The 16,033-nt window shown below is 44.2% G+C and overlaps 2 protein-coding genes across 2 annotated transcripts in view; one reads left to right on the top strand and one right to left on the bottom strand.

The window, feature by feature from the left end:
* Positions 1 to 16,033, bottom strand: part of T265_08792 (hypothetical protein) — a gene marked incomplete at both ends in the record, with an annotated part of 43,382 nt that overhangs the window by 17,487 nt on the left and 9,862 nt on the right. The window contains 7 exons of the mRNA XM_009174692.1: positions 1,782 to 1,914; positions 6,426 to 6,739; positions 8,729 to 8,981; positions 10,771 to 11,043; positions 12,974 to 13,160; positions 13,202 to 13,392; positions 14,061 to 14,238. Coding sequence (XP_009172956.1) covers positions 1,782 to 1,914; positions 6,426 to 6,739; positions 8,729 to 8,981; positions 10,771 to 11,043; positions 12,974 to 13,160; positions 13,202 to 13,392; positions 14,061 to 14,238 — 1,529 coding nt within the window. The remainder of the gene's footprint in view (positions 1 to 1,781; positions 1,915 to 6,425; positions 6,740 to 8,728; positions 8,982 to 10,770; positions 11,044 to 12,973; positions 13,161 to 13,201; positions 13,393 to 14,060; positions 14,239 to 16,033) is intronic.
* The window catches only part of T265_08793 (hypothetical protein), a gene marked incomplete at both ends in the record, with an annotated part of 21,583 nt that continues 9,996 nt past the window's right edge, over positions 4,447 to 16,033 (top strand). Inside the window, one exon of the mRNA XM_009174693.1 lies at positions 4,447 to 4,552. Within this exon, the coding sequence (XP_009172957.1) occupies positions 4,447 to 4,552 (106 nt within the window). The remainder of the gene's footprint in view (positions 4,553 to 16,033) is intronic.

Raw genomic sequence — 16,033 nt, 5'->3', positions numbered from 1 at the left:
GTTGAGTTTTTGGTGGAGCAGTAGGTTCCGGGCGTTCTGAAGTTGCTTTCAGGGATCTGACCTTCCTGATATTATGAGACCACAACAGACAGCAGATATGGACTGACCGTCATTTCGCCTGACACACGCAGGTTGTGTGAAGTCAATTAATGCTGAAAACACGAGAAGTGCTGTACAGATGTTTCATCAATGTGTTTGAATTGTCAAAGCTCGCACACAGCAACTTGGTAGGCCTATGCGGATTGGCAGTCAACAAATACGCTGTACCAGAGAAATCAAAAGCAAACATCCGTAAGATGGCAACTTGGTCACTCTGCTTGCCGGACAGTTTGAAAAGTCCGAATTACGGTCCAACGTGAACAGACTTGTCAACCGGTGAAAAATTGAGTGTCAGGAAAAAAAACGAAAACTGAGAACCAATACATCAGGAAACCTAAGAGAACATGGACTATCCTAGATCAGGTGAAAAGCAGTCATGCTGTTTAGCCGTAAACAACAGAGTATTGGACATCAACCAAAATCGAAAAGGGATAAATCCCTGAAAAACGTGGTGAGCAAACTGATGCGAGCAACAATAATGTCTAAATAAGGGAAAACAGGTTCAAATACATTTGGACCGGTGCGAACCAGGTGAAAAGAAGGATTCGGAGACAAATAACGAGGTAGCCACTTTGTGAAAATATCCAGTGCAAACTAGTTCGTGATCGACACTTAAGGATGCATCCGCATCAGGACTGAATAGAAAGAAGGATAGCAACTTCCAGATTCTAGGATCAAGCGAAAGCTAATCTTATCCATAACCTCCGACAAAAACAACAAAGTCTATCTGGACAAGCCGCCACATGGAAGCTGGTAGAAGCAGTGATGCGCCCTTTTTTGCACAAGATCCAGTCCTATACAGAAATGTGACATGACCTGTCCACAGAGCAGCCCCCTATTAGTTGCGGTCAAAAGTGAAGAAGACTGATTAAGAGATCATGCGCAGGCCAGTGCAGTTCAGTATCTTAATTTTGGCATTTGCTTCACCAAGATCAACTAGTTTAGGAGAAAAATTACAGAGTACTCGCCGCCGTGATTTGGCCAAAAGTAATGCGAACTATCGACCACCGTGCGAAACACAAGCACTAAACTGATCAAATATGGTAACATTACGGTTCGCGCAGTATACAAAACACAAGCCACGCCATAAGCCTTGGCTGCATAGGTCCACCATACAGGATACATACACGTTTACCAAAAGTACTGTCCTTTGAATAGCAAAACACAATTTGATCATCATCTGTTGCAAATTCAGGCCCCATATTGGCTTAACCACATGAAAGTTGCGCTGGATACCCCTGCGAAACTGCTGCTGCGAGGTGAGCTACTCGACTATCAGAAGTGACTGCCTTCCCCTCCCGTCTCAGGCACGGATGTAGTCCATAATCCTGTGTAGTAAGACGCCGATAGGTTTGGTTTAAACAGCCAATAAAATTTTGGACGAAATGAAATGATGAACTGTTCGACTGTTCTCCACATATCGCCAGAACAGAACACAATGAAGTGAACAAAGACGCGCAAAAAAGCTTACAAGAATGTAAGAACTGATAGAATTCGAAGTTGTCAGTGATCCACGACCGGTACATGTAAGATCGATTGGGCCGAAAAAAAGAAAAGTTATCCCTGAGATGTTAAACAGTACTGCTTTCAAATGACTTTGATTTAATCCACAGAAAGAGGGTGCAAAATAATTATCTGTATCAGAAATAGGAGAACAAAGTAACCGTTAAGGGAGCGTTTACCAGATGCTGTGGTCGTCGTAGTAGATGGTGGAGCACTCGGGGCTTCGGAGATGTTCACGCGTCCTAAACTAGTTGTGAGGTCGGCCAGATGCTCTGTCTTCTCCGTTGTTCGTGCCAGACAGAAGTCATCAATCTTATTGTAAATGAACAAACACAAAGCCAGGTATGAGAATGAAACCAGAATAAAACGCTGGATAAAAGTGCTTGTGTCAAGTGGCTCATCCGATTCAACAAAGAACCTTTCTCAACAAATACTTATTACACAAATGAACAGGAAGGAGTGCTGCGCAGTAGTGGCGGTAATGGTCCAGGAGCCCAGTTGTGAAAATAAGAGTAGGGCGAAGGAAGTTAGTGTTGGTCAGGTGTAAACATTCTCGGATGCCCACATCCATCGTGTTACATACAACATACATAAGAAGGAAAAACCGATGGTGGAAGATCCCTTGTGAGAATGGCAGACGGGAAAACATCATAAGAAAGTGAGTTGATTCACATCAACTTGACTTGGAACAGTTGGTTATGTGAGGTAGAGAGCGGCCGTGTTTCAGAGATGGGCTGCTTTGAAGCAGAGGCGAACGGTTCCGTTCTTCAATGTTTGGATTGAAATTGACATGGAAGTGAATGAGCGGGTAATAAGGTTAAAAGACTGAGGAAGATCTCTCGTGGTAGTAGCGCTAAAACGACGCAATAGAAGCAATATCCGGACGGTGACATAATGTCTACAAGTTATCGGTTGGGTAAGGTATGGCAATGAGCTGTGAAAAATTTCTTCTGGATAGAATGTAGTGGGAAAAGATGGGACAAGGGGGCAATATGCTAGTGTAGGACGAACTTGAAATTTATGAGGAAATAGACTAAGGGGTGCATCACCAGGACCAAATGGTTTGGAGGCGCCGAGATCACGCAGAGGAACCCAAAAACTTTTCTTAAAAATCGGGGATCCGCATTTAAGTACTTGATGTTGTGGAATAACAATCGTCGAAAAGAGCAAAAAATCATACTTTTGTAATGGGAGGGATATAAGTTTGTCATAAAAATAAAATATAAGGATTAAGAGATGCAGCAGACCGCTTCGGCCGGACTCCAGAATGATCAGGGTCTGGTTGGTGCGATGGATAGTTGACCTCGACTGATGAACATATCTCTGGCTCGGTCCATCACAGAGAGAATGTGACAGGACAGAAGGGAATGACAGATTTTAAGAAAAATTTGGGCGCTATTGATGCTATTCACTTTGTAGACCATGTGAGTCTCCCTATGCTTGGCTGGGATACTTGGCACCTGGGATGTTTGTGGTAGGCTAGTCCTAGGTCTCCCCCCTACCCATTTTTTCTCTTTCCATTATAGGCCTTCAGTCAAACAGTCTGACACGGTGGGACAGCAGTGAAGCACCAGTGTACTTCTTTCGCGTTGCTATCATTCATGATGATGACCAGACCGGAAGACTTGGGACAACGCAGGATAAAAAATGCTGAATAGAACTGATATCACAATTCAAACCAAAAATGCTGCTTTGAGATTGGGTTCCGGCAAGGCAGAGCGGATCGGCGAGTCGTTGTAGTTCGTCCATCTATGTTTGTTCGATGAACGACAGGTGATATGCACTCCAGCTCATAGGTCTGGAGTGGCGAACAACATAAGGCTTCTAGAAATCAGGCGCTAGTACTTCACCGGGCGACAGCGTGAACCACCTACCAACTGCTAGGAATGATGACCATTCTGATAATACCAACCAATACCTGGGTGGACGAGGACCCACAACTAACCAATCAGCTGATTAGATTGGCATTGACAGCGGTTCGGCTCTTCGGATAGTCTTTCAATCGGGTTCACGTGACATGTCTTTTTTATGGTGATTATACCTGGCGTTTCGCTGACCTCAAACTCAGAGGAGATCGTCCTAACAGATATGCCTTCTCTATCAACCTCAATGACCTCCAACTTTGCAGCAGAAATGGAGAAGACTGATTGCTGCTGGAAAAATAATCCACCAGTTTATTTCGAAACCTCCAGAGAGGTTGCAAATTCCTTCTGATTGAATGAATAACCAGAGAGTTTTCGTAAAAAGGCCTACAAACGACACCATAAGGTACTACAATGTCATTCTCGATGTAAGATCACCTAAACGGCCGACTGGAAAGTGGAAAGCGTGAACGAAAGCCACACGTTTATCCACCTACGTGCATCCAGCAAATGAGACGACCCAGCTGCTGCTACCACGAGATCGTTGATGTAGCATTAAATCATGTGTATTTTTATGTGCATATATATGAGCTAAAATACTGTCAGGGCACCCACACGTGGAGATGAAGGGTACCAAGGCCAGCGAAGAAAATATACATTTTTATACGAACATAATTTCACTGATAACTGTAGACGTTGGTAATAACAGTGCCCGCATGATAGAGTCACAAGATTCAGGCAGAATTTTTGGCACTTGATTAATCCACGAACGTGGTGTCTGTGCGAGGTCTATTGCGAAGAGCAGAGCTGGAATTGGTCGATAGCAAGCAAGGATTGACGATCAAGAAAAACCAGCCAGACAATGAACTATAGTGGAGGCAGCTTCGGCACATAGCGGTCGATAATCAAGGACAACCATCTGGTGTGGAAGAGTTTTGTAGGATATACATGAAAACCCTGTAAAAGAACAGCTAGTTCTGATATGTACTACATCATCCTCAATCCGAAGCATTTGTTCAAGGAACCGGTTGCGGCCAGTGATCCGTTCAATGAGGTGGATAGTTTGATTGTGAACGTTTCATCGCTAGGTGGGGTAACATCATCGGCGCACCGTTGGAGTGTGCACACATGCTGATTTCTATCATTCGACTAATCAAACTTGTAATCACTGACATAACTCTGATGAATTTTTCGACGATTGGACGGGCTACGTACTGAAATCGACAAGTCGCTGTGCTTAAGAAGCGATCTAACCACATACTTATGTACAAGATGCGCACGCGAATTTGTAAGTCAACTTCATCATACTGATGATAGGAAAAGAGCTCCGAAGAGGTAGGTGCTGTAGCGAGTGTCATAACTCAGCCATTGCCGATGTATGTAAACATAGTAATAAATATAATGACGGTCATGGTCATTCTTCAGTTGGATGCGAGAGCATATCTAGTGATGGGACCGAATACAAACGGTCACTGCAGTGTAATTTGGTGTAATTTGGATCCACTTTTCATCTTATCCGTGGAGATTAATGAACACAGTAGACAGGCTACCAATTGGCGGGACTTGGAGGTGCCTGCTAACTTCAAATGTAAGCAACGCAAGTACTGTAGAGTGAAGTGTTTGAGCCCGGATGGATGAATGCTACAGGAAAAGGGTTGGCGAATGGCAAACGATAGTGCTTGTGCCTTACGCAATAACCAGTCTCGCTTTGTTAGCAAACTGGAGTGCATCCCAAAGGTTTGTTCAACTCGGATTACACACTACCGAAGCCAATGAATGACAGCTAGTCTCATTTGGGGATATGGTCAAAGTGAAAATACGTGTTAACTGGTCACGGTAACCGACCCCTCATGAGGTTGACGCACGGTCGGAGACGACAGGCATAGATTTTTTTAGTGTTTGCGGATACACTTCGTTCGACCTTAACCGTTTCAGAACTCGTACGTAGACAAATCCAATTTACCACGTTGCTTCTCAACTTGCAAATGTAGAACTTTGACATGAAGTAATTGCAATCCAACTACTCGAAGCCCTACTACTTGTTCTAAATATCGCTATCCCATTACTTCCTTCGGGAGGCCATGTCAAGCTACCCCGATTTATTCCGATCCGAATCAGTTCAAAATAGTATAGACATAACAAAAAAGTAAAAGACTCAATCGATGAGGGTTTGGAAATGTATTTACTACAGTCTCGTGACTCAATCCATTGTATGAAGACCGGTGACCGTGACATTCTATCTGAATCTCGCGCGCCAGCGGCAAAACCAACCGACCCCTCATGAGGTTGACGCACGGTTGGAGATGACAGCAAAACATGAGCCATATTGTGACTGTTGCTACAACAGCTTGGGACACCCACAAGACCGATACAATCAGTTGAGATAGCTCAATATGATGATTATTGCGGCTAAAAAACCGCATTTGGCCAAAAACGTCTATTCATGATCGAACATTCGGTGCAGCAGCGCATTTCGAAGCCGAAGGCTCAACAGCCAAAGCTCTCAGTGGCAAAAGCCCGGATAATGAAATAAACAAAACATTTCTCTTCAGACACGGATGGATATTGCGAACTTAAACACGAAGAGAAAATCACGTGTTCTGCGGAAACCGACCAACTGAAAGGACAACTAACAAGATTGTGGGAATTTTCGTTGGGGGACGAGAACCAATGGATAATGCATACAGTCACAAAGGTTAGGCAAAAAAGTGAAGGCGGCTAGACTTAATCTCGAAGGCTAGCAGCAAAGCTGCATTCCAGCTGACCGACCAGTGGAATCTAAGTAATCATTATGTGTTGGATTTTATGTGGCTACGTGACGTCAGTGATCCACTGGTCTCCACGATATGTACAGGACATTTGACCTCAAGCAACGACTAGGAGTAGCGTCAGCCTCCAGAGCCAACAAAAGACCGTATAGTTTATCACATGACGCTAAATGATATATACATATACGCTTACCTTTTGCTGGACCTTCAAACATCGTTCGGTCAGTTCGGCATAGAACTGCATTCCAGATTTCACATCCTTGTCCAAAGCAAGGAATGTGTCCACCGCAGCGGTCAGTCGAGTAGCTAGACCGCTCTCATTATTAGACTTTTGCCTGCCAAAGTAGGCCTCATAGTTGGTTTGAAGCTCAGACAATAGATCTTCTTGATGTTTCTCACTGGCCCGAACACACTCACGTGATCCTTCCAATTCAGCATTCAACAGATCCAATATTTGCTGTTCTGTCACTTGGTTGTTTGCTGCATAAATGTCCATTAGTTTCTTCACTAGTTATGGGGCAAAGGGTGGAGTAAAATGTATAATTTGGTCAAAGAGAAGCGTTGATACTGATATAGAAAGATTTAAATGTAGACACAACACGCTAGTCATAAGGCTGCTGAAAACTTTTTGACAGCCCACGACTGGTTTCCCCCTTGGAGGTTTTTGACAGCCCACGACTGGTTTCGCCCTTAGAGGGACTCACAAGGTGGGCGCGTTCCCCGAGTTTCCGTCAACCTATTTTTCTGCTTGAACCAAAATCGGTGGGAATTCACCAACTATTCTCATTTACACACTGATCTGGTTCTGATGGGATGCTCGACTGAATCCAGCATAAACGACATTCAACTGGATTCGGTTGTCTCCCGTCAGAACCAAATTGCTGTGTGATAAGAGAACCTGGCGACGAACCATGTATCTTAAACAGATCACATTCCAACTGCACTAAAGAGCAGGATAACTCAGATCATCCAGACGGGTTCTTTTCGTCACCTACGAAACGGGAAGCGTCACAACAAAACCTTGAGACAGGATTTCCAAAAATTTTTCTAAAGCTAAACCTTTATGATTAATAGCAACACAACCAACCATGTTTCAAGAGGATTAAATTGACACTTGAAGTAGCGCGTTGCCGGGAGTTCCATCACAACCACTTCAAGTTGGCATCGTATTTTGGCTATGGATTTGGGGACGCAAATTACTCAGCTGTAGCTGGAAAATCATAGAATTCACGAAAATCGACCCTGTATCAAGCTATCCACAGTCCGACAGGGGTAATCAACGAATCTAAGGGATGTTCCAATCAGAAACAAGGGCTACGATCACTCTAACGAATCGAAACCAGTTCGTCTCGGTTGCGGAAGTGGCTCGGCTGGCTANAAAATCGACCCTGTATCAAGCTATCCACAGTCCGACAGGTGTAATCAACGAATCTAAGAGATGTTCCAATCAGAAACTAGGACTACGCTCACTCTAACGAATCGAAACCACTTCGCCTCGGTTGCGGAAGTGGCTCGGCTGGCTAATGTGGCTGTACTACGTGCGCAAAAGAGACGAAGTACAGTTCAATCGCAACACTTTTGTCAGGTTACCTGATTTGTGCGAGGTTGGTACCCATCGCACCCATCAGGGAGTGACCCATACGGGAATTTCCTAAAGATTAGGCACTCGGTGTGACAAGATTTCCGCACAATATAGCACTTCAACCCTCGGACGATCGAGTATAGATGATAGGCTTGTGATCGTTGGCGACCTGGGAAAGGATGTATGTCATCAGGCCCTTCTGTTAACCGAGAGTCGGATATGTAGTGCTGACAACGACCATGATTATTGTTGGCTTCTACAAGTTCGAAAGTATCATAACATGATGTTTAGCATGAACCGACTGTTAGGCAGTAGCTTAAGGTCAGTTTAGACAGGCCCGCCTGTCAGGACTACTAAGTCAGACAGCATCTCAGACACTTGAAACATGCTGAACAACTTTGATCACTTTTAGGTGGTTGCGAGAAATTTAGAAATCGCAGTCGCATCAGTCTCGTTTAAACAGTCTTCATTCATTCCTAGCGTAAATTTATGGCAAGTTCACAGCAAGGAGAACAGGCAGTGGACTCGAGTTTCATTCTTATTAGAGACCACCAGAGGTAAATATCCTTGGTCAAGAGCGAAGCTTAATTTCGGTACTCCCTCTCTTTGGTGTGGGTCCATTAGAATGATTGCACCAAAACAGAAGAGCTGTTCAAACGAGAGTGAAGCGAATGCAAAACCGACCTACCCATACTGTCGCTTACTACAAGTTCACCACGTTATCAGCCTATCACACACATGGAAATATCCTATTGCTAGGGGGGGGGGTAGTGAATTGAAATGTCAAACAGCAACCCATCTAAGAGGATCAAAGTTGCCCATAAAGAACCACAAACACAGGAGGTAATCCGAAATGAAGAATGCATCAAACACAGTAGCGGGTAAGCAACTGGGAGGGAGTTGGAAGCACTTACAGAAGTCCTCCGAGAGTTTCATGGCATTCATCTGGTCGGTTAGGCTGTTTCGATCGGCTTTGAGCGATTCGATTTGGCTGCATGTTCTCGCTAAAGCTTCTCGAGCAGCTTCATTCCCAGTAGGTGAACTGGCAGAAACCGCGCTTTCTCCACGAATCGCAGCCAGAATCTCATCGTTCGATTTACTAAGTAGTTCAAACATCGGTAAATCTTGTTCGAAGCGTTTGGCCAACATCTTGTCCGTTTCAGCCGCCTGTAATACGCAAGTAACGGCAGAATGAACGATGGCAACAACGGTGGAAAGCACCACAAACTAGATATTCTTGATACCATATTCTGGTTTAAAAGTGAGAAGAGTGTAGCTTGAAATTTCCGCCTTAGATATACTTCCGGCAATTGACCTGGACTGCCTATATAACGTATGCAAGTGGAGTCGGCAGTGCTAGGAAACCTTAACGAGGCCAAACCACCTGTCCATTACTTCACGAACACTGAATAAATAAAAATTTACACAGATAGAGAATACATTACAAGAGTTGTGTGTAAGTGATAGGGGGTCCAAACAGCCAACCTTGGCGGTGCACTGGGATGTGGAAGTCTGGAAAGTCAAAACGTTGTGGTTGAATCGATAAACGTGGAAGCCGCGAGCAAAAATAACGAGGCATCATTGAGGGCAAAAGCAGTGTGACAAAACTGGCACTTGACGGCTGCACAACAATGTCACTGCAGTTGGATAAAAACCTGTGTGGAAAGGGACGACGAAACCGCGAAGCGCCTTGTGCTAGCCTACAGCAGTCTAGACCTTCAGACATTGATTTAGACAATCTGGGTAGAAACTTAAAATGGTTGTTCAAAAAAGATCAGCGACAGGGTGGACAGAATGTTGCTCAGAGCGAAGACTAGTCGGTCCACAGAGTCCCGAAACGGCACACAATTCCGGTGCTTCAAGTTCTTTAAGCACGAACTTGGGGGTGAATTTCAGAATGGGTGTTTAAACGCCCAAAAAGTTCTGGAGTATTCTGATCTATGACCAATCTGAATGTTGATATTCTATGAGTCTGCCACGAGGTGCATTAAGCAGCGGATGAGTTGGGTTCTTTCGAACACTGTTCTTAACGAAACGGGTCCATGTAAAACATAAAGCACACGATAGGAGTTATCTGATCAGATCTTATCTGTAATGCGTACCGTCAGCGGTAAAGTTCGGTCAGTCAACCCGTTTTGGGGTAAATCTCTAAAACACTTCTCTTTTGGTACAGTCTGGTCAGAGCAATTGATATCAACACATAACCATGAAATTCTACAAACAATAACAGGCAAATAGCATAGCATATCTGTTGTCACAGTAATCTGGCGAAACATTCTGACCAGATAGCTCGTTTGACTGGAGACAGGAATGTAGCATATAGAACGTGCCTGAAATGCAGGTGTGATGATCAACGTCATTTGATGGTTCATGTTGGGTGACAAACAGACCAGTCTATAACAAACATCAAGGCGCGCATAAGGACATGTATTGTCACATAGTGCCTGTGAAACATTATGTTTACTACAGGTTCATCGTGTACTACTCAACCATTTCATTGCCACAATGTCTGGATAACTTAGTTGATTCATGTGAAGCTCGGGAAGCCTTCAGAGACTGATATAATGAGAAAAATGTTTAGGGCTACGGTATAGAAAATGCACGCAAGCGAAAAATGATATCGGTTCTAGGGCGGCAGTCTCCTTTGAAGGCAAAAAGGACGAACAACAAGGCAGACCTACGAATGTTTAACGAAAATATTGTGGCGCATGGACGATGAATAGTTCGTGCACCATGGATACCACCAGTGTTTTACTGACTACCGGATAGTTTGGTGCACACGTTCTGGGACACAAAAAGTCACCGATCTAAGAAACAATGGTCTAGTTGATGAGAAAGATGAATGGATGGGAAAACTGCAAAGAGAAGCAAGCTGATACCTTTGAACAGAACTAAGCTAAAGAATTACATCACAGGAGTTTTTTAGCTATATAAATAACTCGTTCACAGAATTCACCTGTCCTAGGAAAGCGATCATTTTTGCGATATCTTGACGCCACTGTGCATTTAGTTTGGAAGAGGGTTGACGGGTCCATCGATCTCCAAACTGTTGTTTCAAATTATTGTCCGTCTTCTCTTCATCATCCAGAGTGGTTTGTTGCTGGAAGGAAATGAGTAAACAATATTGTGTGTAAAGAAGAACCAAACAGGAGGCCGGATGAAACGAAAGGCGCTGTAAGGCAACGAAATCGGGTGGGTTGTTCCTCTGTGCACAAAATCCAGTCAGTGCCTAAGAAAGACCATCAAAGTTAAAGGAAGTTTCTGGCCTCGTCTGGAGGCGGGAGGGTGTTTTGTACGCAAAACTCCTATGATGGTCCTTTACTTGTTGATCTATTCGCTAAGGTATATCAAAAGCGATGGTAGCTTGGGATAGTATATCAAAGCGATGGTAGCTTGGGATAACGTATGAGGTGACAAAGTAACATCAAGATAATCGCATTTATAGAGGAAATTTGAAAACCCCTTAGCACATTCGTAGCGGAGCAAGAAGCATCCAGCCGGAATTCGGATCCCGAGCAATCACCGTGAGTATTCTCTCGGTCTGTTCTGGGCTTGCAAAATGTTCCATGTGATGTTCCGTTATTTTGGGTATCCTATTCCCGGAACAAAGGGTTTGACAGCAAATCGTAGCTGACGGAGAACGCTGGTGTGGACTCTCTTAGGTGATAGTATACCTTACACGTCCCCCGATATTCCGTTTTGGATCTAATCGTGCAAATCTGGTTAAATGTATGCTGAAATGCAAGGCGAGTTGTTTGGACCTTGTTTGAAATCATCAGATCTTTCATAAAATAATAGGGCTGACCCCGTAACACAATACCGCACAGTAATAGACGCCACAGAAAACGAGATATCACGTCCGTCTATCAAAACACCTCCATCTACGGCACAATGAATTTAATTTCTCGCCCGCAACTGCGACAGCGTTTAAATGGAACGAAAAGGGAAGGTGGGCAAAAGCACACGTGTCTAAGCACGTTCTGAATACAATGAATCAATCCGAAATCAGTCATTCGAAATTTTTCTGGAACCCCGCTTCTTCCATTAATCAGCTGTGGTTACCAGGCTAAAATCTCCTCATTCGTTAAAGTCGTCGCAAAGAATGACGATATCCTGGATCGAGAATTCTCAAAGCATTAGTGATTACACGGCTCAGGTCAGGTATTGATTTGCAAAAGGGCCAGGTCCACGTGACCCAGTTGAAGGGTTGGTTTATTCGTGACTTGTGCTGCAGGTTACAGGATCATTTAGAATGGTGCAACCTTGTACAAAATGTCTGAGTCTTTATCTGCTACTGATGTGCGACAGACTGGGACACGATAACGTGAATATTCAGGTGACTGATTGACCAAATACATTAGCGAACTTACTGAACAGAGGGTCCGTGGTTCGAACCAAACCTCAGCATTTAGACTACCCCCTTCTAGGCTTGGGCAACCTGGCAATATCTCAGCCATCATGCTTCATTCGAATGGTATGAAAGCTAGGCACCGAAGTGACGTTACAGTTGAACGGGTGGTTAACTAACGTTTCTGGATTTCGACCACTGGCTTGCGGGGCGCTTTGAAAAACGTACGGTGCTCGAATAAGTCGAAAATGTTTTACTTGGTTGATGCGGTGGAAGCGTCGGCTGTTTATACGCGTATTACGTCCACAAATATTCTACATCTTAAGGAACTGTACGTTCATCGTGACGCTAGCGTCATTAAAGCAACGTGGCCAATCCACTGCAGTCTTAAAGAAGTAGAAGTCTCACCGTAAACTGACACAACAAAAGTAAGCCAATTGCAGAATCTGAGCTCACTCGGAACGCATAAAAGTCGGTATGCAAAGGACCGGAACATGATAACCAAGGGGAAATAAGGAGATAAAGAAGAGTCAATATCGGCCCAGCTGAACAACACACCGTTTAAGACTACACAAGGATGATCAAGAAAGTTTCATATCTTTCAGTGGAATGTTTGTACGTTACAAAACCGGATTTTGAACCGCCTAAAAATATGATTGAATAGACCACGGTAGAGGGGAAGAAACAATCGAAACCAGGGCAATAAACTGTGCGTCATGTATTCGGGCACTGCTTCGATTGAAGTGAGTGCGTAGATCAAATGCTTCATTGTCCGCGGGATAGTCACCGCGCAAGTGTTTAACCTACGTACCCATATAACTACCTCTGCATTCTGTCCACAGCCACGGTGGAGCAGCACAATACTGAAGCGTTGATTGATAGCCCATTGGCATGATTCAACATAAACGACTGTAGCCATTGGAGGTGACTGCTCCTCTTCCATTGCTGTGGGAACAGACGGTGAATCGCACTCGATACGATCGCCTAGAGATGCCTGCCTGGAAGCGCACAAAGCTTCGAGATATTCTAAAGGCCTTACCCCATTCCAGGTACCCCGACACGCAAGTTAATCTCAATGGCGGAGCCCTGCTCACGGTCAAACACTTCAGGCGTGTGATCACACGCACACAAACGTGGAGAAACTGAAGTGGGTCGCTTTGGGTCGGAACGTCGAATGTCCGTTTTGGTCAAATGCATAGAAATATCCGGGTTTTGTTGAGGCGCAAAACGCTGGCAGACAAATTCTATGCCCCACCGGGTTTTCGAAAACTGTGCTCCAATTTTCAATCGTATTGCCAGAACAACCAGCTGCTGGTGACAATCCGTGATGGCTTGCTGCTGACCATAGGGCATTCAAATTTACGGCCCATTTTGAGTTTCAGTATTCCGTTGCGGAAACAGGCCAGTTTGAGGCGAACCTAACTTAGGACACAAACTGGGTCACATGATCCAAGACGTTAATCCGGCTCGCTGGCTTCGCTGCAAACGGTGAGAACAGCAGAGAATTGGTTTCACCAATTATCCAATTGTGTGTTGTATTAGAAGTGAAACATACCGGAGGATATACTAGTAAAAGATAGGTAGGGGAAAGACACGGAGATTATTAGTAACCCCGGAGAATGTCGAGGAGTTAGACGGTCCTTTTGCTTCGGCATGCCGTAAAGAATCCCATCAGACAACAGACGATAGCTGTCAAGATTAATCCTCATTACTATGGTTGGTCTCAAGTCGTTTTAAAAACCCATCAGTAAGGCGAATGGTTGGTTTGGGGAGCTGCATACGGCACTTGCTTCGCTGTATATCCTCCTCACCCTCTTACAGTCAACGATAGCGTTCCCGAGGACCTACCAGCGAGACAATTAGCACATGAGAGCAATAGAAGTTTTGAAAACACCTACTTGGTTCAGAATTTCACGGTTGCGTTCGGCGGATTCTGGTAAGGAGTACACATGCTGACGCAGCTGGTCCACGCCACCCTGGTTTCTTATCTTTTCCACGTTCTCGAACAATCCACTCTGAACTTGTTCGTTGGCGGTCAGTTGGATGGCAGCAGGAAGGTTCAAAGATACCATGACACTGAAAGAAAACGACTGAATCATGTTAAAAACGAACAAGGAAGTCCTTTGTCAGTAGTCCATCCCAGCTAAAAAAACCTGTCTAAGCGAAACCTACGAGGAAGAAGGGCTTCTCTGATTCCCCTTTCTCACATAATGAATACCACACATGCATAAAATAATAACCAAGAACGAGATGTAGGTTAACATTAGAAAGACAGAAATGATTGGTCGCCCCAAAAAACTTACTCAACAACTTCACTCAAAGTTAATTGGATAATGTTAAGAACATCGTGGAGCAGAAGAATTGGCACAACCGACGGTGGGCAGCTCAATTAGGATTGTAACTTTAAACAATACGCAAATCGGACCCGTCTCGGACACCTTGACAAAACAGTATATCCAGTTAATATCTGAACTTGATTTTGAGTTTTTTTCTGACCAAGTGATATACAGTATGTATTTTCATATTCCTCCATGAAAAAGCTATCGAAAGCTGTCTTACTTCCAGAATTTGATAAGACAGCAGGCAACTGTTTTGACTTTTCGATTTGACACACTTTCGAACCCTCATTCAAACGCCGTATTTCGTTTCAATTTGCATTCTGAGTTGTGAAACTGATAAAAGCTTGCTCGACCAAATCTGACTAATCTTAACAGACTGTTCATGAGCCTCCTCGGTTGCTTTATTATTTCGGCTAACCAGTCAACTTAGTCTCGGTATCCAAAAAATGAAGAGTAAGAGAAGTAACATATTTATAAGAACAATAACCCCTTAAATATGGGTAGATTAATGCTTATCCGTTGGTTTGAAGGCAAACAACTACAGTTAGTTTCCCATCGAATGCGGAATTGTATTGGGAATTCGATTGTGCATTGATACTCCTGGTTTACAGGTGTTCTGCAAAGTGATCGATCGCACGTGGTAATGACCGCGACATATTGAAGGTTATCTGTTTTGTTGTGCACTATGTAATCGCTTTCACAAAATCAACGGTGGGATTATCTTTGCGACGAATGTTGTGCGCCATGAATGATATGGAGAAAAAATTCAGTAGTTTACTTCATTATTTTGCAGGCAAATTTTGGACAATAGGAAGCTCGGTTCCTGAACATTTCGGCCTCTCCTCGAAAAATAAGGGTTGGACAAGTTAACGAAGCTGGAGGATGTCTCAAACGCTTATGAGTTAGGGCTTCGTGAACTTGGAACAGCCTCCCGTGTCTTGAACATGAAGAACAGGAGCGAAATCGGATCGAAAACTCTAGATCCTGTTTACACCAATATTTCATTCCGGATACAAATCACCATCAGCATCATCAGCATCATCATCGACAGCATGACATCAGTGTTCACACTGATGCTTCAACGCCGTACAACCATGACTTATTTGAAAGCCTTATTGTAAAGAAAACAATAAAGGTGGGCGGGGAAGGGACTTAGTGCTAGCTTAACACAACCATTCCGAGGTGCCTACACCTCCAGACATTCACTCAGGCAATCTGGATAGAAACTGACAACAAGAACGCCACTGACATCCATTGGCAGCCATATCTTGTAGTGTCTCCAACCAGGCACAATGAGGATCACGCGGTCCCCATCCTGGAAGGCGAGTAGCGCCGACAGCACCCAAGCGTTTCGTGATCTCCTTCATACTCCTCCGCCAAGTCAAAGGTTGGCCACCTCTCTGTTTACGCCACTCTGAGTTGGGCATGGAAAACAGCACTCTCTTCGGCAAACGATGGTTCGGCATACGTAACACATGTCCCAACCAACGCAGCTTCTGGTGCTGGACACATTCTTCAATGGAAGTACCCGT

Source organism: Opisthorchis viverrini (assembly GCF_000715545.1).
Source record: "Opisthorchis viverrini unplaced genomic scaffold opera_v5_241, whole genome shotgun sequence".
Lineage (NCBI taxonomy): Eukaryota > Metazoa > Platyhelminthes > Trematoda > Opisthorchiida > Opisthorchiidae > Opisthorchis > Opisthorchis viverrini.
This window is presented reverse-complemented; position numbering and strand designations above follow the sequence as displayed.